The following is a 26256-nucleotide window of genomic DNA, read 5'->3' on the forward strand; positions in this document are numbered from 1 at the left end:
TCGTTGGTTCTTAAGCTAAATGAGTGACTGGGTTGATTTGGTTTATAAATCAAGATCCAACCTATAGTTGACTCGACTTTAGGTATATTTTTATTTAGTTATGGTTATCTCGATTAGTCAGTAATGGGTTGGTTAGATTTGGATATTAGATGAACAATTCACAAGGTTGGACTTGAGATTTAAGTGATCAGGCGAATTAGTTGGCTTCATATAGTTAGTTAATCGAATTTGTACGGTTCTTTATTGGTATCAACTACGTATAGGCTCACCTCGAGCATCAAGGGCCGGTAAGTGACAACATGAAATAGTTAATTTTTTTTTAAAAAAAGGATTTTTGATAATCCAAAATAGTAAAAATTCGGGATGTTACATAGTGGCCTACCATTTTCATTTGAGACATTCAACATCCAACAAGAGCAAGTTAGAGAGGAGTGACTATATAATATTAGAGGTAATTAATAAGAAGTAAAAAGTGATTAATGAGTGTAGATGGTGAAAATGAGAGTATAGAATGCAACAAGAGTATGCCTCATCCATCTAAATCCTCCAACCCAGCCACACTAGCATCTAAGCCATCTCAACCGTCAAAGATTAGCAGAGTAGAGTCGATATCGAAGATCTATGTTCATCTCCTCTAGTAGAAGTGCCTTAGCTCTCATTTCATTCCTCCACATCTCAAAATGAATCTATGACAATCTCGTTATTTTCTTTATGTTTGTTTCACAATTTACATATTCCTCCTTTCACACTCTTCTCTCATAGTCTGAGTAAGCCTTAGTGGCATGCTCTAAGCTTTGCCAAATTTTAGATCTTGGTATATCATAAGCCAAGTTAGCTTGGATTGCATTTTCTTTTCTTTCATTATTTACATATTGCATATGTTCATTTTTACTAGTAATTACCATCTCCTCAAGTTCACCTTAAGTTGAGACATTGTGATCTTTCTAGTAGGTAACTTGAGTGAATATTAATATATTTAATTATTAATGTATATTATTATATCTTTCATAAATGGCATTAATTAGCTTTCTTTTTTCCTTCTCTGTAACTACCATATATCTCTTCCAAATATACTTTTAAGTCGAGAAATGGCGATCTCATTAGTAATGATTTGAGGGAGTAGTGGCTCCGTAGCTGGTTTTGACACCGTCGATAACTAAGTTTATTAATATAAAAATATGAAGTACTGAAATTCTTTAAAAAAAAAACTCTAAAGCTTATAAAGTAGAGTCCAAGCATAAGCGCGTGCGGTTAATTGAGAGTATTTAAATCCCTTCCCTCACCGTCATTACAATTCTTATATCGAATTTTCTATCACAAACCTTATCTAAGGATTATCTTAAGCTGGGATTCTTATATTCTCAACCCAAAGCGATTCTATCGGTCTAGCCGCCCCTAAATTTCAGGTCTCTTTCAGCTAGTGGGGACTGTAAATTTTTTCAACAGACTATTTTAAACCTACTCCATACCCATCAAATCAAATCATACCAACGGCCAGCCGCCGTAGGGTCACGTCCACGGTATGATATTTGCATGGTAGCTAATGAAACATGGGCTGGAGCTAATGAACAGTTTAGATCAATGAATTAGACTGAATTGGATTGTCCAAGTGAACCGATGCAATTAGGAGTACTATACCTGACTGTTGTATGACAGCACGAGATCATTTCATAATAATTTATAAGGGCTCTTAATGGGCTGGGCTCGGGCTTAGTAAAAGTAAATTTTAAATAAGGCCGAATAATTCAAAATCTGGGCCGAAGCCCACGTCAGGCCCACCCGTTGACAGCCCTAAATGTGATTCGGATTGGATCGGGTTGAGGATTTTTAGTTCGAGCCCAACAACCCATCCAACCCTACCATGTGTTATAATTATAAGTGTGCCTGATCCAGACCGTTCATTAGGTAATGCACACCGTGCACATGCAATGGACCAAAAATCATTCATCAAGTTAGCAACATATGTACATTGAATTTGGACGTTCCTGATCAACGGACCAGCATTGTTTTTAGTACATGGCACGTTCATAGAGAAACCTACCTGATGAATGGCCCAGATCTCAGGTACGTGTTCAATCACGACCCATTGATAGCCGAATGCTCTTTCTTCATCAACATCACTCTCAAGCATTAGACAAGAGCACATTATTGCAAACCTAATCCGAATACGAGTTGCCAGCCGACGCCGTTAGTCGAGAGTTGGGACGGACACTCACACGTCCGGTCCAGTTCTGAAAATTGGGGGCCATTTTCGGAAATCCAGACCGTTGATATGTTATTTTCTATACTTGATAGACGATGTAAGGAAAAGGTATTTGTGATTGGTTTATCTGGACCAGTCATCTTGAAACCATTTTCAGTGAATGAACCTTGATGTATTTCTCTTCTTGACCATCCATGCACCCTCGAATGTACTTGATCGGTGGAACGAATTGAATTTTAGGCCAGATAATCAGCAAGATGGGGCCAGGGTTGGGATTACTTGAATTCACACGTGCTCGGCACGTGTGGCGGATTTTTTTGCACACGCGTCTAGAACTCCCGGACTTCTCCAGTCTAGATCTATAAAATACCACTGACGGAAGCCCGCGGGCACAGGACACAGAATATGTTTTATGTGGTGTGCTCACAGGTACCTACTGCTACCGGTCTATCGTGGGGCCTATAAGATCAGAGTACCATATCCATTCCGTCCATCGTTCTAGGCCCAACATCTCCACCGTTGAAGTAAATAATTAGGACGATCCAATACTTACTTAACTACGCCATCGGGAAATATGTAAAATCATGACTAAAACATCTAAATTATCACGACGTGCCCTCCTAAGTTTTGGAACAGGCTGATTTCTCGTTTTTCTATTAATCCTAGAGGGTCACATTTGATGAATGGATTGGATTGAATATACACGATACCGTCTCCCCCAAAAACATTTTAATATCTCTAATGGTTGGCGTTCCCTCCCAACTTTTATGCGTGTTCTGGTCCATCTAAGTTTTCAATGGAGATGATTTTTGGCGACTTACTCCAACATAGAAGAAATAACTTAATGGACGGGGCGGATCTGATGCCCACATGACGTGGATCCCACAATAGACGGTGAGTACTGGTAACATGTGAGCGCACCTCAAATTCTCTCTCATGTGGCCCACCAAATTAGGAACGTCACAAGGTGCACCGTACGCGTATCATTTGTGGGCCCACATTAAATGGACCACAGAACAATAATAATCATCAAAAGATAGAAATCATCATCGAGGTTGAAACGCAAGGGGAGATTAGAATATTGGCTACTGTCATTATTAAATAATGGTAAAACGGTCCACACATTTGGCAGTTAGGATTCCCCATCCGTGGAATTTCTGCCCGTGTCCGAGATCTACGGTGAGGATGGAACATGGTGTATGAAAATCAAGGAAACGAATTGGCTACTCCCCCTATCACCAGCCAATGGATGATGGTCGGTGCTCTATGAGCCCTACTATGATGTATGTGTTTCATCCATGCCGTCCATATATTTTTTTAGATCATTTTATGGTATTATGCTAAAAATGAGGTATATTCCAATCTCAAGTGGTCCACATTACAGGAAAATGTTTCGAATGAGCTTAGGCCATTAAAAACTTTTTTGGGCCATAAAAGTTTTGGATCAAGTTGATATTTGTTTTTGGGGCATAAAAGTCCGTGTGACCTAATCAATAATCAATAAATTGGATGTCAAATAAACAGAACATTGGGCCTTAGGAGGATTTAAATGGTGGATATCCAATCACTATTGTTTTCTTGTGGTGTGGTCCACCTCAGAATTATATCCCTCTCATTTTTGGAATATATCCCTAAAATTATCTTTAAAATGGATTAACGGAACGGGTGAAACACATACATCATGGTGGGGCCCACAGAGCACCGACACCCAGCTACGGGGCTGGTGGCAGGGGGACTAGCCAATCCGTTTCCGAAAATCAAGTGTTCAGGGGAGAAGGTCCCAAGGCCATCAAGTTGGACCATAAGTTATAGTCCATCTAAAAGATAACTTACATTCTACTAAGTATATGCAAAATCCAAACCGTCCAATAGGTTAACCACATCTTGAGGATGACTATTAGTAAATATCAGCCATCCAAATTTGTCTTTCTACTTTTATCAACGATTAGAAATATTTTCTAATTTTTTGGCCACCTGATGAGCAGACAGAGCTTATTTTCGTAAAGACAACCCTTATGGTGGGACCAACCTAATGGAAGGATTTGATGTCACGTGAACTTAATAAAATATAATTTATCTGATAGTTGGACCATAACTTTTAGTCCAACGCTTGGACTTGAGACTCTGTCGAGGTTTGAGAACCCTGTAATCAGCATTACATGCCACCTCAGTGTTTTCAAGAACCTTCTTTCTTATGGTAGCACCGTGGTTTGATGGCCGTGTATGGAAACCTATATACGCACCGGTACGTGCCAGCTTAGAATGAATCTAGGAGATCTGAACCGTATATGTATCGTCCAGATCGTTTATCCAAGATCTCAATCTGTTTCATTATTGTATGGTCTGAGAAATATTTGCAATCTCTTAGTCTGTCCATATGATCAAGTTAGTGAGCCCCATTAGATAAACGGGTCGGATGTCTTGCATAAATTTCAGGATGGCACGTGAGATCCGTGTAAGAGCGCGCGTGGAAGTGTGCGTTTGGATCTACTAAATCTCTATAATACCTTCACTTAAACGGGAGGAGATCCAATGGATCCATGTTTACGTAGTTATTCATGCCTCCATATTAGATAACGTACACGTGGCATATTATTTTAGTCATCCAAACCATGAATCATATGTATTTTTCGATTTTTATTTTAAATAAAACTAAAATTATACTTAATCAGACGATATGAATCATTCATAAAGTGATCATTTCCTAAGTTAATCTTAAATATCGGTAAATAATTCACTTAAATTATTCGGAATTTCAACTATAGTTTTTATTACATTAGACAATAATTATAGATAAGACGGGATGAACGGTTCTGATTTTATTCAAACATGACACGTATGCAAAAATGATACGGAGGCAAATGGTTCCTCTCAAACCTGCAGAGGCACTAGATTAGATCTGAGAAATTTACGATTGTAGACCCCACCTTTTATCCAGTGGTTTTTACGAAACAATACAAACTTAACATACGCACTTAGACCTCCTCGTACGGCCACCTCATTTGAGGACGAAAATACCCCTGCCTTCCTCTGGCTGGCGTGCAGAGACGAGCGCTGACGGACGGTCCGGGCAATGGGAACTCAGGTGGGGCTCACTGTGATGTTTGTGAGAAATCCTCCCCGTCTAAGTTCATTCATATGGTCACAAAGACCTGGATGAAAAGGAAAAAAAAATTTCATAATGATTCAAAACTTCTGTAACCCCTAAATGGGTTTCAATGGTAGACGTTCAATTACCAACTGCCATTTACAGTGTGGTCCACTTGATAGCTAGATCTGTCTTATTTTTCATCTGTGGCCTTAATACGAGTTCGCCAAATAGATAGACGGTTTGGATATAACACATACCTCATAATGGGACCCACAAAAACCAGTGGGATTACAACGGGGAAAAAAGGAAAAAAGAAGGAACCAGTGAGATGGGGCGCCGGGTTGGCCTATGGCTAGGGATTATAACCGTAGCCATAACTGTAATGCTATGCACCTTTTTCTCTTTTTTATTTTTTATTTTTTATTTTATTTTTTACATGAAGAACTTTTTCCCCCTTACATTTTTATCTAATGCATAATTATGTAAATATGTATATATAAGTATATAAAAATATTTTTCTATCTTTTAATTCATTTCTTTGTCTATTTATTTAATAAGCATATTTCCTAAACTAGAATGTTTTTTTTTTTTTTACACATGCACTAACACTAGTGGAATTTCACCACGTATGGATACTCGGATGCTTGACCGGGTGTTGAAACTCCTAAGAGTCTACCACCCGAGCAAGAGTAAGAATCCTAAACTAGAATGATTTACTTACAGGGAAAAATTTAGAAAAAATTTGGTTCATGGTGCGACCCATTAGATGATTGGCCTGGATCACCAAACCATGCGTCACAGTTGAATAAACTCAAGACCCGAGAGTACTATTCATGTTATCTTGTCAACAATCATATCATTCCTTTCCAAGTTTTACTGTTGGCTTTGATTTTCATATTTATTTAAATAGGTAGGAAACTATTATGAACTCACAATCATACGGTTAATTGAAATTTTGAAAGCAATAAAGAAAATTAAAGAACACAAATATTTATGTAGTTTGTCATGAAAGTGATTATGAGATTATCAAGTAGAGTTAACCATATGAAGATTACGAGTAAAAGCTGTGAACACGCCATTTTTTGTGTTCTCAAACCCTATTTTAATTGGGAGCAGAAAGAAAGATTCAGACCCAAAAAACTCCAAAACAAAAGTTTCATCCAAACAAGGAAACTATGTGGTTTATACATGATGAAATCACCTACGAAAATTAGCGGGGCAAGCATGAAAATGAGCGAGGCAAGCATGAAAATCAGCGAGGCAAGCATGAAAATGAGTGGGGAAAACTAGAAAATCAGCGGGGCAAACTAGAAAAACAGCGGGGCAAACTGAAGTATGAGCGGGGCAAATTAGAAAAACAGCGGGGCAAACTGAAGTATGAGCGGGGCAAACTAGAAAAACAGCGGGGGCAAACTAGAAAATCAGCGGGAGACACATGAAAATGAGCGGGGGAAACTAGAAAATGAGTGGGGGAAATATGAAAATGAGTGGGGGAAACTAGAAAATCAGCTGGAGAAACATGAAATATGAGCGGGGGCAAACTAGAAAATTAGCGGGGGAAACATGAAAATGAGCAGGGCAATCATGAAAATGAGCGGCGAAAGCATGAAAATGAGCGGGGCAAACTAGAAAATGAGCGGGGCAAACTGAAATATGAGTGGGGGCAAACTAGAAAATGAGTGAGGCAAACATGAAAATGAGCAGGTCAAGTATATAAATCATCATTTTTGCAAACACAATTTTGCTATTTGCCTGTGTCATATATAATTGCTACACCTGCATATGAATCGCCATGCTGACAGTGTGTAACAATAAAGCCCATTTTCTCTTCTTTTTTAGTGCAACACTGACTAAAATACGGAAATCTAACGATTTGTTACTGGACACTTTTGGTGTCCTGCTCAAAGCTATCAAAAGAGGTTCGATGCCATCGACGAACCGTCGATGACATCAAAGTCCCATCGAAGTGCCATCAAGAAAATTCAAAAAATACATGTTTAATCGCTAGAACATTTTGGTTAGTTCGATAATATTGAAGATGTTCGATGCCATCGAAGTGTCATCGAATGTTTCATCGAACGATCATACAAACTTACAAAAAATTGCATAAGTGCGGGATTTATTTTTTATTTCGATTGTGATTCACCTAGATGCCATGCATATATATGGGTGTAATCGGGAATAGGGGGTATCAAGAGCTTTCTAATTCGTTCGTAGGGTTTCAAGCTTATAGCTTAGGTGATTCAAGACTTGTTCGAATCGGGTAATCTCTATCTCTTGTAATTTTATTCTTTTATAGTGAATATATGTTGCTTTGTGCCTTGATACATCCTCAATGGAAGTCAATTGACCAATGAATTGTTCTGCATCACCCAAAAATTTCTCCCACTTGTGAAAATTAAAAACTATGCATTCTGTACAAAGATGTGGAAGGGCAACAATACTATCAGAGAGCAACAACACAAACTCATCCATTCCACTCACAACTGGGCCACCATAGGTGGGCCTCCCATACCCAAAATCCAGCTCATGGAAGGGCAGCTTTCACCAAGCTGACACATAAAAATTTCCATCTAAAGTGGAAGGGTCCCCTCTATAAACCTCCAACCAATCCACTACTAATTTCACATACTCATCTATTACCATCTCTATTGCTTCCTTCACCTTCTCAACACAAAACCCCAAAGACTCCTTATTCAAATCCACCACCTTTGCACTTGCACAAGCTATTACAACAACATTCCCAACAAACCCATGTGGCAAGGGTGGAGTTATCTTGCTCCTAATGTCCACAACAAAGAATACTGATGAAACCCCACATGGGTCTTCAAAAACAGCCCTTGTCCTTAATTTTCACAGGTGGGCCACCATGGCCTCAAAAGTTGAGCCCTTGATCATGGTCTTGTTTTTTAGGGTGGTGATCAATTCAAGTGATCATGTCCTTGCTTTGATACATGTCCTATCATTGTTGAGAACATGGGTCTTGAGGTCTTCACCCTGCAGATGGAGGCCAGGTTGTGGAACATCTCAGCCGCTGATTTCCCATCAAGTATGATGTGGTTGATCACAAACCCAATTGAGAATCCTCCACATTTGAATCTTGTGACCTGAAAACATAAATAGATTTTATTTTTAGTTTTTTTAATAAAAAGATCAGAATCTTATTGCAATTGCTGATTGATCACATAATGTTTTTTCTTCTTCTTATTTTTTATTTTTTATATATTTTTAATTTTTTTTAGTATTAAGAAGATGGGAGGAATTATCTCATCCATGCATTGTACCATGGTCCATACATTTGAGCCCATGGTCAACCAATCTTTGTTGTTGATACTATGGGGCCTACATTATCAATCTGGATTTTCCAAAAACCTCCCCAATTAGAATGCAATAGGTCATCAATACGCGGCCCACAAATAGACGGCTCAGAAAAAAACACAGCAATTCACCATGTGTCTAAAAAACTAGGACAAATATTTGGATGACTGTTATCATCCAATCAAGGAGATTTTCAAGGAAATTCACATCCATGGTAGACTGGCTCAGATCAATAGGTCTGGATCACCACACGATGACCATTGATCAGATAACTCCATAACAAGGAAGTAGCAACGTTACCTGAATTGTAAAAAGGAGAAATTTCTTGAGACTCATACTTAAGTTTGCCCCGCTGTTTTTCTAATTTACCCCGCTCATATTTCAGTTTTCCCTACTGTTCTTTCTAGTTTGCCCCGCTCATAATGCAGTTTGCCCCGTTGTTTTCTAGTTTGCCCCGCTCATAATTCAGTTTGCCCCGCTGTTTTTCTAGTTTGTCCCACTCATAATGCAGTTTGCCCCACTGTTTTTCTAGTTTGCCCCTCTCATATTTCAGTTTGACCCGCTATTTTTCTAGTTTGCCCAGCTCATAATTCAGTTTGCCCCGCTATTTTTCTAGTTTGCCCCACTCATATTTCAGTTTGCCCCGCTGTTTTTCTAGTTTTCCCCGCTTATAATGCAGTTTGCCCCACTATTTTTTTACTTTGCCCCGCTTATAATTCAGTTTGTCCCACTGTTTTTCTAGTTTGCCCCGCTCATAATTAAGTTTGTCCCGCTGTTTTTCTAGTTTGCCCCGCTATTTTTTTAGTTTGCCCTGCTATTTTTCTAGTTTGTCCTGCTCATAATTCAGTTTCCTCGCTATTTTTCTAATTTGCCCCGCTCATATTTCAGTTTGTCCCGCTGTTTTTCTAGTTTGCCCGGCTCATACTTAAGTTTGCCCCGCTCATACTTAAGTTTACCTCGCTGTTTTTCTAGTTTGCCCCGCTCATATTTCAGTTTGCCCTGCTGTTTTTCTAGTTTGCCTCACTCATATTTAAGTTTTTCCCCGCTGTTTTTCTAGTTTGCCCCGCTCATACTTAAGTTTGCCCCGCTCATATTTCAGTTTGCCCAACTGTTTTTTTAGTTTGCCCTCCTAATATTTCAGTTTGCCCCGCTCACAATGAGTTTGCCTCGCTATTTTTCTAGTTTGCCCCGCTCATAATTCAGTTTGCCCCGCTATTTTTCTAGTTTGCCCCGCTCATATTTCAGTTTATCCTGCTGTTTTTCCAGTTTGCCCGGCTCATACTTAAGTTTGCCCCGTTGTTTTTCTAGTTTGCTCCGCTCATACTTAAGTTTGCCCCACTCATATTTCAGTTTGCCCCGTTGTTTTTCTAGTTTGCCCCGCTCATAATTCAGTTTGTCCCGCTGTTTTTCTAGTTTGCCCGGCTCATATTTTGGTTTGCCCCGCTTATACTTAAGTTTTTCCCCGTTGTTTTTCTAGTTTGCCCCGCTCATACTTAAGTTTGCCCCCCTGTTTTTTTAGTTTGCCCGACTGTTTTTTTAGTTTGCCTCGCTCATATTTCAGTTTGTCCCGCTGTTTTTCTAGTTTGCCCCACTCATAATGCAGTTTGCCCCGCTGTTTTTCTAGTTTGCTTCGCAATTCGGATGCTCTAAATAGTAAAAAAAAGCCCTTAATAACACGTGAAGGGCTACCTACATGTGCGAAGGGCTACCTACGTGAAAGGCTATACAAACACCAACCCGATAAAACTTAGGTTGGGCTTGGGTTGAGGCCTCAGGTTGCCCGACCCAAGCCGAACTCGATCAATATATTAGTTACTTATAAATTATAATTGAGTGTGGATTGTTTGTGTAGAACGTACATTAGTGATGTCGGGTCTCATTTGTCCACGTCATTTCCAAGGACTCATAGTAACAAGATATGCCAGATTTCTCTCTCCCAAATAGATTGCGTTCTATGCTACATGACTTTTTAAAGGAGTAGTCCTATATTTTAGCTTGGTTTTTGAAAGGAAAAAAAATGAAGTTCTTTATGATGAATAATCACGTATATAATTAATAAAATCATAAATACAAAAAATAAGTCCTATATTGAAATATAATAAACTAATGTAATAACGAAAATATTAGCACGTATACACTCGACCAACCCAATTAACCCGTCGAGCCCTCTTTGGTTGGGCTTAGGTTGAGAATTCCCAACCCGAGATTGGGTTGGGTTGGGTCAATGTTTAGGTATAGGAACCTTGTGTTGGGTTAGGGTTGAGCATCAACCCGAACCAATCCACCCGTCTTTCAACCTGAACTAACCCGACTGCGAAGTGATTGAAATTGACCACGAACTGAATGAAATAGATTTTCGACCATCGACCCGATGAAATCTTGGAAAATAACTAGGTTGGTTGGCTAAATTAGCTTCTCCTACCCCAAAATCATATGTGGTAAGTTAAGTAAATCATTCTAGTTTAGGAGATATGCTTGCTAAATAAATAAATAAAGAAATGAATTAAAAGATAGAAATTTTTTTTTATATACTTATATATACATATTTACATAATTATGTATTATAGAAAAATGTAAGGAGGAAAATGTTCTCCATGTAAAAAATAAAATAAAAATAAAAAAGAGAAAAAAGTACATAACACTACAGTTATGACTGCGGTTATAATCCGTAGCGATAGGCCAAGCTCTGACCCGGTCGATCAGGTCCTAGCCCGGTCGGACCCAACTCGCTGGCCGCCTTTGTTTTTTCTTTTTTGTTCTTTGATCCGGTCGACCGGGTCCTATCCTAACTTGTTAGCTTCCTTTTTTTTTTGTTGTAATCCCCATTGATTTTTGTGGGTCCCATTATGAGGTATGTGTTATATCCAAATCGTCCATCTATTTGGCGAACTCGTATTAAGGCTTGAGGTGAAAAATAAGACAGATCTAGCTATCAAGTGGACCACACTGTAAAAGGCAGTGGGGAATTGAACGTCTACCATTGAAACCCTTTTAGGGCCTGTTTGGCCGGGCGTTGGATATGGGATTAGGACGGATCCCATGGGTTATACTGTTTACATCCCATCCCATTTTCTGTTTGGGATGGCGGGATAAAAACTATTCCACACACTCTCGTAAACAGTGCCTGTTACCCTAATGGTTTGGCGTCCGAAGCTGTTTTTTATTATTTTTATTTTTTTAGTGAGTGGTGACGTGGACCAATGAGAATTTGAGTATCAGGAATTCTCTGTTGACTTGATAACAGAGGATCCGGACTCTAAGTTTTCACCCCTGTGTAGAGCCCACCAAGGTATCAATGAGATATCCACTCCCTCCATCATTTTCACCTGCCTTCATTCAGCCATAAAAATGTTTTGAGGCAGTTAGAAAGCAGTGAGTGGGGCACACTATGGGAAGCAGTGGAGATGCAAATCCATCCATTTGTGACCATCCAAACACCCGCTGGAACCCATGGGATCAACAGACAAACACTGACACCATCATCATTATCTTAGAAACCATTTCATCCCACCAAATCCCATGGGATCGGCCGGCCAAACACGCCCTTAGGGGTTATAGAAGTTTTGGATCATTATGAAATTTGTTTTTCCTCTTCATCCAGGTCTTTGTGACCCTATGAATAAACTTATATGGGGAGGATTTCTCACAAACATCACAGTGGGCCCCAACTTAGACGGGGGAGGATTTCTAATGGTTGAAGCTCATTCAACACTGTTTCCTGTAATGTGGTACACTTAGGATTTGGATATACCTCATTTTTTGTCTCATACCATAAAATGATCCGGAAAAATATATGGACAGCATGGATGAAAAACATACATCATGGTGGGGCCCACAGACCACCGACGATCCGCCATTGGCAGGTGGCCTGCGGAGTACCCAGTCCGTTTATGTGAAAAGAAGGGATATTTTCGTCCTGGAATTTGTCGTCCGTACGAGGAGGTCTAAGTGCGTATGTTAAGTTTGTATTGCTTCAAGAATATCCAATGGATAAAAGGTGGGGTCCACAGTCGTAAATTTCTCATTAGATCTCCCTGCTTAAATACGGTAGTAATGTGATGGTATCAGGAATAAAGCAAGAAGCATTTATATGACACGTGTGAGTACTTTTACACGTACACACGAATTCTCAATTCGACGAATTAAGATCATGGTTTGGTAATCCACACTGCTGGGCTGTTGATTAGGCACGTCGATGGGGAATTTTTAGACGTCTACTAGATTGTAAGAACTAGAGGTCAATATTAGGACCATTTTCAGTTGAATGTGGACCATTCACCGTCCTAATTTAGGCCATTAAAAGATGTGCTATTATCACACAATCAAGCGTAATTTTACTAGAGTACACCATTAATTGTATTTTATGACATAACAATGGCCTGGATTACTGATAGGTTGTTCAAATATTTCATAACAAAAAACAAGTGTATAAAATCCAAAGATGCTGGCAGTGTATCTTGCAATTTCGACAGCTAATGGGGAATAAGAAACATCCAGGTGGCGGTTGAGTATCAAATTCTCGAACCATTTCAGAGACAGACAGGTAGTTTCCTTATGACGTTTGTAGAATGAGCATAAGATCCAACGTCGTGTGTATGGGCCAATTTGACACATATATAAAATCCAATCCGTTCATCATTTTATAATTCAAATATTATCATTATGTATAAAAAATCATACTAATAAAACTCTAGTGGGCCAACAAAGTAAAATCATGCTTACAATCTTTAGAAAAAGCACGTGGTGTGGCCAGCTTGAGATTTTTAATGGCCTGGTGTTTTCAGTTCCTAATTCTTCGAGCTTTATCTCATCTTATGAATGGATTGGACGGAATATGAAAAACACCATATTCAATCTGAAATGTTTAAATGATGGGCGTCCCCATCTCATGGCTGGACCAACCCATGTTTTCAATCAGGCTGACCTTAATGGATTCTAGGTTAAATTTCAGGGTTTCATTTTATGGACGGATTGGATGTGGACCCTACATCACGATGGGCCCCACACACGGCGTTGAAGATAAGTCGTACTCCACACACGTTGTAGAGGAACCGAGGTCTGCCTTTTAAACTCAAGAAGTCCCAACAGAAAATTCATTCACGCTTGAGAGAGAGAGAGAGAGAGAGAGAGATGGGAAGCAATCGGACGGTTGGGATTGCGATGGACTACTCACCGAGCAGCAAATCGGCGCTCAAGTGGACCGTCGACAATCTGGTGGACGGTGGAGATCGCATCATCCTAATCCACGTGCAGTCTGGCAAATCGGACCATGCACAAAAGAAGTTATGGGAAGAGACAGGATCACGTATACCCCTTTTAATTCTTTAAATTCCATATCTTGGGCTTTTTTTTATTTATTATTTATTTTCTATTTTGGTATGTACTAACATTTTAACTGGTGTTCGTTTTGCCTTCGCCGCGACTAACTATCCACTGTGTGTCGCCAGCTAGCAGCCGCCCGGTTCTACATGCTGACATGGTACATAGTTAGATAATATCAACCGTCCATATCATCTTTGCAACCTTATTTCATGATCCTAGCCTTTGTATTTTGAGACTTGAATGCGAGCCATTGAAAATTATATTTTCATCGTTTTAAATTTATCTGCTGATATTGATGGTCACGATCGTCCGTTCGGGAAAATTTTCATAGGGTTTCCCATATAGCATAGATTAAAAAATATGGACGGTTCCGATCATCGAAAAACTCTTCACGTGTTCCCAATGGGCTGCGACACATGCTGGCTTCTCAGTCGCGAAAGAGGTAAAACGGACTCTTTTAATTATCTGGCCTAACTCTCATTTTAATATTATTTTATTCCTTTTCAGCTTTAATTCCTCTGGAAGAGTTTAAAGAAATGAATTTATCAAGGCAATATGGGCTGACACCTGATGCTGAGGTTCTAGATGTTCTAGATACAGTTTCCAGGACAAAAGGGGTATTTTTCCTTTTCCCTCCTTTTAAAAAAAGAGAGTCACCAAACAGATTATCTGAGCCGTGCAAGAGGTGGGCCCCACCATGAAGATCATCTGGTACGAAAACCAGGCTATGGCATCGATGGATGAGCAAAGTGTGATCCAATATGCACATATAGCCCCCTCTATGTGTTGATGGCCTAATATTCATTCCAGATGATGGTCATTGTGAGGCCCACCTTTTGCACGCCTGGGATGTCGTAATGGGTTAATGTGAGGCAGTTGAGCCGGTGAAGGTGATTTTTCGATGTAGAATTAAGGATAACATTTTGAAGAAATTGTTATGTGCATGGGAAGGGGCATGTGTAGAGATGGATATGAGATCTTCATGCATGAATACCATGCGTAACCATCTAATTAGATATGCTATGCACATGTATAGCTGTATATAAGTATCTTCTGCTCTTAATAGTCACCTTAAATACCAGCTTTAGCCTAATGCCCGGCTGTAAGAGCTGGGCATGGGACCGAGTTGGATTGGATTGGGTCCAACTCGACTCGGTCTGAAATTTACATTGCTTGATCCGAACTCGATCTAATCCGGTACCGAGTCCAGGTCATCTGACTCGATCCGATCCGGACCACTGCTGGTCTGATCCGATCCGAGTCCGAGTCTAACTCGGTCAGGAAAACCGAGTGGGATCGGATTGGGTACGGTTCGGATCGGTCTCTTGATTATATATATATATATATATATATATATATATATATATATATATATATATATATATATATATATATAAATGAAACCTACATACCTACCTGATGAATAGAGATGATGAACGGTGATGATGAGTGGGCCGGATAGAGAAAAAAGTAAAAGAGATAAAATAAAACCATATATATAATTAGGGTAAAAAGAGAAAAAAAATATTACACACAAACACAAACACAAACACACACACACTTGATAATAGATCGGATCGGATCGGTCCGGATTGAACACGATCCAAACTCGATCCGATGAACAATCGGATCTGATTGATCCTACTCGAACCGCACCGATCCAGGCCTTCGATTTGGTTCGGTTCGAATCGGGTTGGATCCACCGGATCGGGTCGGTTTCTGCCCAACTCTATCAGCTGTACACCGATTCTTGTGAGAACTTTTTGAGAACTCATCACATGTGATGTCAGCCCAAAATTTGAACGGTCCACGTGATACAGAACCCCATGAAACTGACGCAGGGATGAACGTGATGAGGATAACTACTCCGAATCCACGGAGCTTCTCTGGACTCCTCACAGAGACTTCTCGAATCCACGAGAAAAGAAAGCAGAAAATAGAAATAAATTCTAATAAATTCGAAATTGATTAATTGATGAATGAAAACGAGTTTACAATCCTTTAAATAGGAGTACCAAGCAATGGGAAAGAAATTAGAATCAAACTACAACTCAAACTCTTAGAATCCGCGACTTACTATAAATAGTAAACTTACTATTTATAGACGGTCGTGATGTCTACTAGTGCGCAAGGTTTTCGGCAAAAAATAGTAAGTGTCCTATTTAGCTTCACCAAACCGTTCTCCTAATTATTCTAAGCTCTTTTCACGTTAGGCGTAACTCATAAAGCCCGACGGATGAAGAGTTATAATCAAACTAAAACTTACTATTTATAGTAAAAACGAAATTAAAACAGGGAAACGACCGTCGATCTAGGGGTTTTTCGCAATTCCGAGTTGCGCAACCCGGCATAACGGCGTTGGTTGGCTTCAGTAGCTCGTTCTACCCCAAAATCATATATTTTACGTCAGATAACTCATTCCGGATTGCTAGATACGCCCGATTTAAGGTTCGATGGTCTGGATCACTTCTGTCGTCGACCAGGCCTTTTCTGATCCATCTTGGCCATGTAACTGTCCGCGACCCGCTCTACATCAGTCTCCTCCACTTCAAAAGAACTCGTCCTCGAGTTTTCATCATGCTCTGGTTCATGATACTCGGTCAGGTCCGCGACATTGAAAGTCTGTGAGATTGCCATGTCATCTGGAAGATCAACAATATAAGCGTTATCATTGATCTTTCGGATGATTGGGACGGGTCCAATCTTCTTATTTTTCAATTTGTTGTACGTCCTGGTCGAAAATCTCTCTTTGCACAGATGGACCATAACGCAGTCGCCCACCTCGAACACTTTTTGTCGCCGATGCTTGTCCGCTTGTTCCTTGTACTTCTTGTTCGAGGCATGTAGCTTGGTCTGCACTTCTGCATGGATGCCCATGATCTTGTCTGCCATATGTTCTGCTGCAATGCTCGTGCCCGGGTGCTTGGGTAGAGGGACCAAGTCAAGTGTGTGGCGAGGCACTCGTCCGTAGATAATCTGGAATGGTGATCTCCCTGTCGAGCGGTTCACCATGTTGTTGAATGCAAACTCTACTTGAGACAAGGACAAATCCCACTGCTTCGGTTTTTCTCCTGAAATACAGCGAAGGAGGTTTTCTAATGTGCGATTCACAACTTCGGTCTGCCCATCAGTCTGTGGGTGGTAAGCACTGCTGAATTGAAGTCGTGTATCGAATCGATTCCATAAAGTCCGCCAAAAGTGGCTAATGAACTTCGTGTCACGATCAGAAGTAATGGTCTTGGGGACCTCGTGTAACCGAACGACCTCCCTGAAAAATAAATTCTCCACGTGTGTTGCATCGAGGGTCTTCTTGCATGGGATAAAGTGCGCCATCTTTAAGAAACGATCTACCACCACGAATACCGAATCCATGCCGCGTTGTGTTCATGGGAGACCAATCACGAAGTCCATTGATAAATCCTCCCAAGGACCGTTAGGCATAGGTAACGGGGTGTAGAGGCCTATATTTTGAGATTGCCCCTTGGAGGTCTGACAAACATGATAACGTTGTATGGCTTTTCCCACATCGCGTACTAACTGCGGCCAGTAATACCGCTCTTCCACAAGAGCTCGCGTCTTGTCTCGCCCCATGTGTCCAGCAAGGCCACCTCTATGTAGCTCCTGAATAATCTGCTCCCTCAGAGAACTTTAGGTGATGCACAATCGATTCCCTTTGAAGAGAAAATCGTCCTGTATATGAAGGTCACTGGGGTGACCTTGACACTTCATCCAAGAATCTTTGAAGTCCTCATCCTCGGAATACAGCTCTTTGAGACAGTCGAAGCCGACTACCTCGTTGCTCATTGTAACTAGTAGTGATGCACGACGGCTAAGTGCATCAACCACCTTGTTCTGCTGCCCTGACTTGTGCTTCAGAACGAACTTGAATTCCTGTAAAAATGCAACCCATCTAGCATGCACACGATTCACGTTAGTCTGACTCTTAATAAACTTTAATGCTTGATGGTCAGTGTATAAAATAAACTCTCTTTGAATCAGATAATGCCGCCAATGTCGCAGCGCCTGAACAACTGCATACAACTCAAGTTCAAAATCGACCACTTGTTTCAGGCTTCGCTGAGCTTCTCACTGTAGAAGGATACCAGCCTGCTTTCCTGTGATAATATTCCTCCAATTCCGACATATGAAGCGTCACACTCAACCTCAAACAATTTGTCGAAATTAGGAAGCACCAAGACCGGTGTTGTAGACAAATGATGCTTGATCTCATAAAAGCTCTTATCAGATTTATCGGTCTACTGGAACGGTCCTTTTTTTCATGCAATCTGTTATAGGCGCGACTATGGTGCTAAAATCTCGCACAAATCGACGATAGAAAGTCGTCAACCCGTGAAAACTCCTCACCTCATGAATGTTTATCGGGATCGGTCATTCCCTAATAGCTCGTACCTTTTTATCGTCCACACGAATGCCTGTGTACGTTACAACAAATCCTAGAAACAATAGGCTGTCAGTTAAAAAACTACAATTCTTCAAGTTGAGGTACAACTTGTTAAGTTGTAGGACCTGTAGCACCTGTATGAGATGTTTCCTGTGCTCCGCCTCATCCTGGCTATATATCAATATGTCATCAAAATATACTATCACAAATTGGCCAATGAACGGTTTTAGAACTTGATTCATTAAACGCATAAAAGTACTTAGTGCGTTCGATAGGCCGAAGGGCATGACCAGCCACTTATACAACCCTTCCTTGGTCTTGAATGCTGTTTTCCACTCATCACCGGGTCGAATACGAATCTGATGGTACCTGCTCCTTAATTCTAGTTTAGAGAACACCTTGGCCCCTTCTAACATATCGAGCATGTCGTCCAACCGTGGTATTGGAAACCGATATTTGATGGTAATTTTGTTGATTGCTCGGCTGTCGACACACATGCGCCAGCTTCCATCTTTTTTTCGCGTTAATAATACTGGTACGGCACATGGGCTCATGCTCTCTCTCAAGAGACCCTTACGGATCAATTCCTCCACTTGCCCCTGAAGTATCTCACACTCCTTCGGACTCATCCGATAATGAGGGCGATTTGGCAGACTAGCCCCAGGAACGAGGTCTATGTGATGTTGGATGTCCCTCATGGGGGGCAATCCATCAGGTAAATCCTTAGGCCAGACTTCTTTGAATTCGTTTAGCAACAGTCTTAAACTTGAAGGGATGTTTGAGGGTTCCTCTTCCTCGCCCTTCACTACTACGGTGTATACCTCGCCAGTTTCCTTGGATTCCTCCATGAAATCCCGAATGGTCAAGAGGGAACTCCCCTCCACTTTAGAGGTTTCAGGGTGGTTCTCTGGTGCCATAGGGGCAAGGATTATTTTTCGATTATCCTTGACGAATACGTAGATATTATTTCATCCTCGATGGGTCGCATTACGGTCCGACTGCCAGGGTCGACCGAGTAACATATGACAAGCTTCCATATCGACCACGTCACAAAGTATTTGATCCTTATAATTTTTGCCAATTGAAAACGAGATAGTGCATTGTTCAGTTATCTTGGTCTCATTCACCTTTTTTATCCAGCCAATAGAGTATGGTGAAGGATGTTTCATCGTTGGTATCCACAACTTGTCCACCATTACTCTCGAGACGATGTTTTCGCTACTACCACTGTCTATGATCACATCACAGACCTTTCCGTTGACGGTGCACTGAGTACGAAATCTAGTGTCGCTGCGGATGTAATTCCTTTCGTGGGGCATACAGTAATTACCTCACAACTAGAAATTCGCCACGATCCTCGCCCGTCACTTCATCACCACCTGCTATTTCTTCAGTGGTTTGTTCATGTTCATCAAAGCGATGGTCTTATTCTGCGGCCTCATCTTCAGTGCCCCCTTCGTTTATAGTCAAGTGCGCTGCGGGACGTTGAGGACAAGTGTTCGATAAGTGGCCTGGTTGGCCACAGCAATAACAATTGTTCGACCTTGGCTGAGTATAAGGATTTGGAATCCTACTCGGACCTGCTGTTATAGGTGTTGCACATTGAGGTCTGGATGAGCCGTTCCCCGTATCACGGTTTGCGGTTGTAGGAAGTTGAGGTACTGGATCTTTTCCTCGTGGCAGCACTGGATCCTGCGTGAGACCCGTTATGGGGGGTCAATTTGAAGGATATTGACGAGCAGGAGCTCTTGCAAGTTGTGTTTCTACCCTACCCGCCAATTGAACTGCTTCATCCACGGTCCCGACTGGGTACATCTGAACTCGATCCTGAATTATCGGTCGCAACCCACCTATAAATCGTGCCACCTTCTGTGACTCAGATTCTGACAGATCGTTTCGTGTAGCCAACCGTTGAAATTCTTCAGTGTAATCTGTGACAGTTCGATTTCCTTATCTGCAATTTTGATATTGCTGGAATAATATCTGCTCATAATCACTGGGGAGAAATCGTGATCGAAGAAGACGTCTCGTCCATGGCCATGATGAGATGGGTGCCTTGTTCTGGCGGGCTCGTGAGAGTTGTAATTGTTCCCACCATGCAGAAGCACCAGATTTTAATTTAAATGCTACCCATTTTACCTGTTTATGATCTGGCACGTCCATGTAATCAAAATATCTCTCTACTTCGGCTAGCCAATTGAGAAAATCTTCTATACGTAATAAACCGTTAAAACTAGGAAGTTCAGCCTTACCTCGATAGTCTCTTTCAGCACGATCTAGATGATCACCTCCATGGATTGGTCGTCGAGCAAAACCCTCATTAAGGTCCTCGTCGCTAGAACTTGAATCATCTGGTGTAGCCCTATGGTTTGCCACTGGTAGTGCTCTACGAAAATCAGGGTTGTGTCGTACAGCAACCATGGGTGGTGGAGCACCGCCTAGGGCTCGGGGCGGAAGTAGCGCATCCGCAAGACGGTCAAGAGTTGCCTGCAGCCCTTGCATTGTCAACTGACTCTCCCGGTGGAAAGCTTCCATTCTTTCCGAAAGATAACGAATCTCTGGATCACCGTTCACAGGATTTTGATTTATACATTCGTTGTTTGCCATCGGCCTGAGGGGAATCCTCGCTTTGATACCAATTGACACAGGGATGAACATGATGAGGATAACTACTCCGAATCCACGGAGCTTCTATGGACTCCTCACAGAGACTTCTCGAATCCACGAGGAAAGAAAGCAGAAAATAGAAATAAATTCTAATAAATTCGAAATTGATTAATTGATGAATGAAAACGAGTTTACAATCCTTTAAATAGGGGTACCAAGTAATGGGAAAGAAATTAGAATCAAACTACAACTCAAACTCTTAGAATCCGCGACTTACTATAAATAGTAAACTTACTATTTATAGACGGTCGTGATGTTTACTAGTGCGCAAGGTTTTCGGCCAAAAATAGTAAGTGTCCTATTTGGCTTCACCAAACCATTCTCCTAATTATTCTAAGCTCTTTTCACGTTGGGCGCAACTCCTAAAGCCCGATGGATGAAGAGTTATAATCAAATTAAAACTTACTATTTATAGTAAAAACGAAATTAAAACAGGGAAACGACCGTCGATCCAGGGGTTTTTCGTAATTCCGAGCTGCGCAACCCGGCATATCAGGGTTGGTTGGCTTCAGTAGCTCGTTCTATCCCAAAATCATATATTTTACGTCAGATAATTCATTCCAGATTGCAAGATACGCCCGATTTAAGGTTCGATGGTCTGGATCACTTCTGTCGTCGACCGGGCCTTTTCTGATCCATCTTGGCCATGTAATTGTCCGCGACCCGCTCTACATCAAAAACTCTTTGGGCCCAACTTTTACTCTGATACGAAACTTTAGTGGGGTTATGTAGCTCGCCCATTACTCTTAGTGCATGAGGAAAGGCACGAGGGACTTACTTGGGGTAAGATACATGGGTGCAAGTGGAGAGGAAGGAGAGATGGCAAAAGGGTGTGGCCATATTCAACTGTAGGTGATCCATTATCAACTTTTTCAGTGTTGTGGCTTACTTGAGGTTTAGACCTATTTTATTTTCAAATGCACGTTTTAATATAAGATAGAGCACTAGATATACAAAATGAAATTCATATCGTCATGATAATAGACCCCATAGCTTTCATTGCACTATTCCCTCGTAGTATTATAAGCATTAAACCAATCATTAGATACTGTTTTTTGCGAGTAAAGTCTAACCCAAGTCTCTGGCCTGTGAAATCAGTGGTGGATCCCACACAAAACTAAAGGTGGGTTTTATATCCAACTATTTCTTTGGACCTTATGATCAGTCGTACTTAGTAACTTGAGCAAAATCAGGGAGAGGGAACCTAGATTTTTGAGAGAGAAAAGAAAAGTTACGATACCATGTGACGCTGGATACATAGGCACTAAAATGGTACATGAACAATATGTTATTGTGTAGAGAATCCTAACCCTTAATTCGTGGGCACTTATTTTTTGTTTTTCATTTTTGACCGTCCAGTAAATCTCCAGCAATCTATCAGTCAGGATACAAAATTAAAGTAGGCTTTGGTTCATGAAACATCGAAGCTGATACACATAAATGAACATAGACATAGATAATACACAGCTTGGATAATTATTTTGAATTACTTGATGCTTGTATGCAACTTTTCAGTAATTTCTAGATGCATGCATATCATCCATTAGACTTTGCTACTTTAGACTATTTCTCCAGAGAAAAAAGTATTTGGGTAAAATGCAAACCATTGACTTGCTTTGGTGGGTGGCCCACATGAATCATTTTAGTCCCAAAACATTTAAATAGATGGTGTTGGAACAGGTGAAGGTGGTGTCCAAGATATATTGGGGTGATCCAAGGGATAAGATTTGTGATGCTGTTGAAGACCTTAAGGTAGACTCGCTTGTGCTTGGGAGCAGAGGTTTGGGCGTGATCAAAAGGTAATACACTAAATATATGTTGTGTGTGTGTGTGTCTATATATATGTTTGGCATACGTCCCATTTGGGTGTTGCAAAACATGGGCCACACCATGAAGATTGCCGTGCACAACGAACATGATTGGTTAACCCACTAGGTGGGCCACACTGGCAAAATAAATGAAATTTGATGGAGTGAACGGGTGTAGTCTACCTAAGAATAGATAGACTTGATTTTCATGCTAGGTGATCTTCATGGTATGACCAATTATTTATATACGTGAATTTCCTATAACCATAACTTACAGGAATCACCGGTAGCCCTAAGTTTTATTGAGCCCACTCTTATCTAATTTGTGCTATATCTACTCTGTGCTGTTCGCTCATGACAGTAGATCCAAAATCTCTAAGTGGGCCACACAATAGAATTAGTGATGATGGAAACACCCACTATGGAAGAATCCAGATTCTCTACTTGCCACAAGAAGGAAAATCCTGCTTGTTGCAATCTAATTGGACCACATCATCACACATGACATTTAATGCAGCTGCCCTTACAACATCAGTAATGATGTGGACCTATCACAATGCATGAAAGCAAGATTTTCTTGCTTGTGGCAAACAGAGGATCCGGATTCACCATCAAAACCTCTCTACGGGCTATAATATTTATGTGTCATCTAGTCTGTTCATAAAGCGATATTTCTCACCGGGGTGAAGTAAAAAAACTCAAATATCATCCAGTTTGGAATCTTTGGTGGCCAAAGAAGATTTTAATGGAGAGAATTCAGTCCCCATTGTTTCTTATGACATATCCCACTTTTACTTTTGAATATGCATGATTTATGAGAAAATGTCCTATGGGTGGACATTGGACATAACACAGATACCACGGTGGGGCCCACTGAATTTAGAGATACAAGCAAGTGGGTCCCTTATGCACTGCTATATATCCCATATGCATGAGATGGAATGAAAGATGAGAAATGCCATGTACGTGATCATTCCTTTCATGTGTCTACGTTTGCTAACCAACGCTTTTCATGTGACGTTCTTAACCTACACATATCTTGTGGGCCTCTCTTCTTTTCTTTTTTTCTTTTTTTTTAAATTTTTTTTAAATTTCTTTTTAATTTTTTTAATTTTTAATTTAAATAACTAAAATGGGGTCCCTGTTTTATGCAGGGTTTTGCTGGGGAGTGTTAGCAACTATGTTGTGACAAATGCGACGTGTCCTGTAACAGTTGTAAAGGGGGCGGTCATGTCCAAACCCTAACTTAATTATCTTGTACTACTTCTCTGGTATTGAGAGGGAAGTAATCTTGACGGTTTATCAAACCTGGTGTTGCGTATGTATGAACTTCTTCTGGTGTCCTCTTTTGGGCTTTTATTATCTTTCACTATTTTAAGTTTAAAGGGGAGTAAAGAATTGAGATGTAGTGGGGAATTAGCTCCTGACGGGTTGATCAGCGAGACTTGCTAATGAAGTTACGTCACTAAGTTCTGTGGGCCCCACCCTCTGTGGGCCCCGCATTATATATATATATATATATATATATATATATGGAAAAGGTACCATGCGCTCGACCTCACAAGACCATCCCATGAGGTTGAGTTGTGTGGGCCCCACCGTGATGTGTTTCGAACATCTACCCCATCAGTCAGATGCACCATTCCATCGTGGGCCTAGGTCTCAAAAATCAAGTCAATCCATGACTTGTGTGGGCCACACCACATACTGAAGTGGGGAGGGGCTGTGCACCATTAAAACATTCATAATCATTTTTTGGGCCCACTGAGATGTGGTTTGCAAATCCAGCCCATCCATTATGTGTGTCCCACTTGGATGAGGGTTCAGACCAAGTTTCAGCAGCATTCAAAACTTAGGTGGGCCCCACCAAGTGCTTTTATATGTTTTTGGCATGTCTTTGCATGATTTTAGATGGTATGGCCCACTTGAGTTCCGTATAAGGCTGATTTTTGGGATATCCCGTAATCTAGAGGGGACCCATCAAATGCACAGTGTTAATGGTTGAAAAGGCCAAGCTATATGTCCTAGAGGGGGGGTGAATAGGACAATGCCAAATAAAAACTTATAACAGCGGAATAATAAAGAAAATGATAGCCAAATTAAATAATAATGCAGGAAAGAAAAACAACCTCAAAATTCAGATCTTGAGAGGTTAATACAAACGTTATTCTAAGGACAACCTTACACCAAAAACAGAGTTTATGGTAGGACAACCTTATTTCTAGAAAGGTCTTTGTATCAAGTCTCAAATCGAAGAGGAATACAAAAACAAATATGAACTGAATTGAAATAACTTGTAATTAAAGATGTATTGTTCTAGGGACAGCCATACACCATAAAAATGGCAGGGCAACCTTGCTGGAACAACTTTCAAATGAAATTGAAAAACAAGCTTATAAAGGAATAACAGAAAGTAAATTCTAAGCTATTACAACATTCTCACAAAGCTTGAAATAATTACAACATTCACCACCATACATACATCCCACAAAAAGAATAAAAAAAAATTAAAAGAATAAAATAAACAACCACAACACAAAGGATTTATAGTGGTTCGCCTGTGTGTTCACCAACTGTTATCCAACAGCCACACAAAAAGCTACTCCACTCCTAATATCCTCACACAGGGGATATTAGCGTTCACTAAAGATAGGTTTTCCTAGGTTCACCCAAAACCCTTACAATTGTGTCTTTGTATGTGGGCTTACACAATTAAAAACCCCACTTCTGGAGTTTTCTGGCTTTCCTCGGATAACCAATATAACAAGATTTTTCCTGCAAATCTTGAAAGAAACCAAAATAATAGAAAGGAATTTCAATATGTAAAATACCGAATATCTTCTTCGTTGTAGCAGTAGAACCAAATCAAAGTAGATGATTGAATGTCCAAGTTCAATGTCCAGACTGATTACAATGGTTCTAGTTCTAATAGATTTTAAATTAAACCAAATAGGGCTTGCCTTAATTGATTTTGATTCCAAAGAAAGGGAATAACAATTCCTCTTTTCAAATCAGATTGGAATAGCAGAAACAAAATCAATTAAAATAAAGCTAAGGAAAGAAGATATTAAATAAGCACACTTAGCTTAAATGGAGCACAAAATTATCTCTCAGAAGTTCGACGAAGATTGGCTTGAATACTATAATTAAATCGATGATTTCTTCTGAGATTCGTGCTCTATTTATAGGTGAGAAGATCAGGTCTTCGACTGGTCTAGAGTGCTCTTCGACTAGTCGAAGCCATAACAGATATTTGAAAGATTAGGCGGGATAAGCTCAGACTGTTCTACGACTGGTCGTAGCCCTCCTACGACTGGTCGTAGGTCACCTTCGACTGGTCGTAGGTCCTGCAAAAGTTCGCTGGTCTTCGAGTCGTAGATTCTACGACTGGTCGAAGATCAGTCGACACTGTTCCTACGACTGGTCGAACAGATTCCTGGACTAG

At 40.5% G+C, this 26256-nt stretch overlaps 1 protein-coding gene across 1 annotated transcript; it reads left to right on the forward strand.

The window, feature by feature from the left end:
• The first annotated feature begins 13702 nt into the window (after positions 1-13702).
• Positions 13703-24155, forward strand: LOC131251630 (universal stress protein A-like protein). The gene is made up of 4 exons (XM_058252469.1): positions 13703-13917; positions 14442-14551; positions 22684-22802; positions 23966-24155. The coding sequence occupies exons 1-4, from the start codon at positions 13743-13745 to the stop codon at positions 24054-24056; spliced, it is 495 nt and encodes a 164-aa protein (XP_058108452.1). The 5' UTR covers positions 13703-13742; the 3' UTR covers positions 24057-24155.
• The last annotated feature ends 2101 nt before the right edge of the window (positions 24156-26256 follow it).

Source organism: Magnolia sinica, chromosome 7 (assembly GCF_029962835.1).
Source record: "Magnolia sinica isolate HGM2019 chromosome 7, MsV1, whole genome shotgun sequence".
NCBI classification, from domain to species: Eukaryota; Viridiplantae; Streptophyta; class Magnoliopsida; order Magnoliales; family Magnoliaceae; genus Magnolia; species Magnolia sinica.

Excerpts from the sequence above, each read along its gene's own strand:
- LOC131251630 (XM_058252469.1), top strand. The coding sequence starts at position 13,743 with ATGGGAAGCAATCGGACGGTTGGGATTGCGATGGACTACTCACCGAGC. Across the intron at positions 14,552-22,683 it reads CAGTTTCCAGGACAAAAGGG|GTGAAGGTGGTGTCCAAGAT; the intron begins GTATTTTTCCTT and ends GTGTTGGAACAG. Across the intron at positions 22,803-23,965 it reads GGTTTGGGCGTGATCAAAAG|GGTTTTGCTGGGGAGTGTTA; the intron begins GTAATACACTAA and ends TGTTTTATGCAG.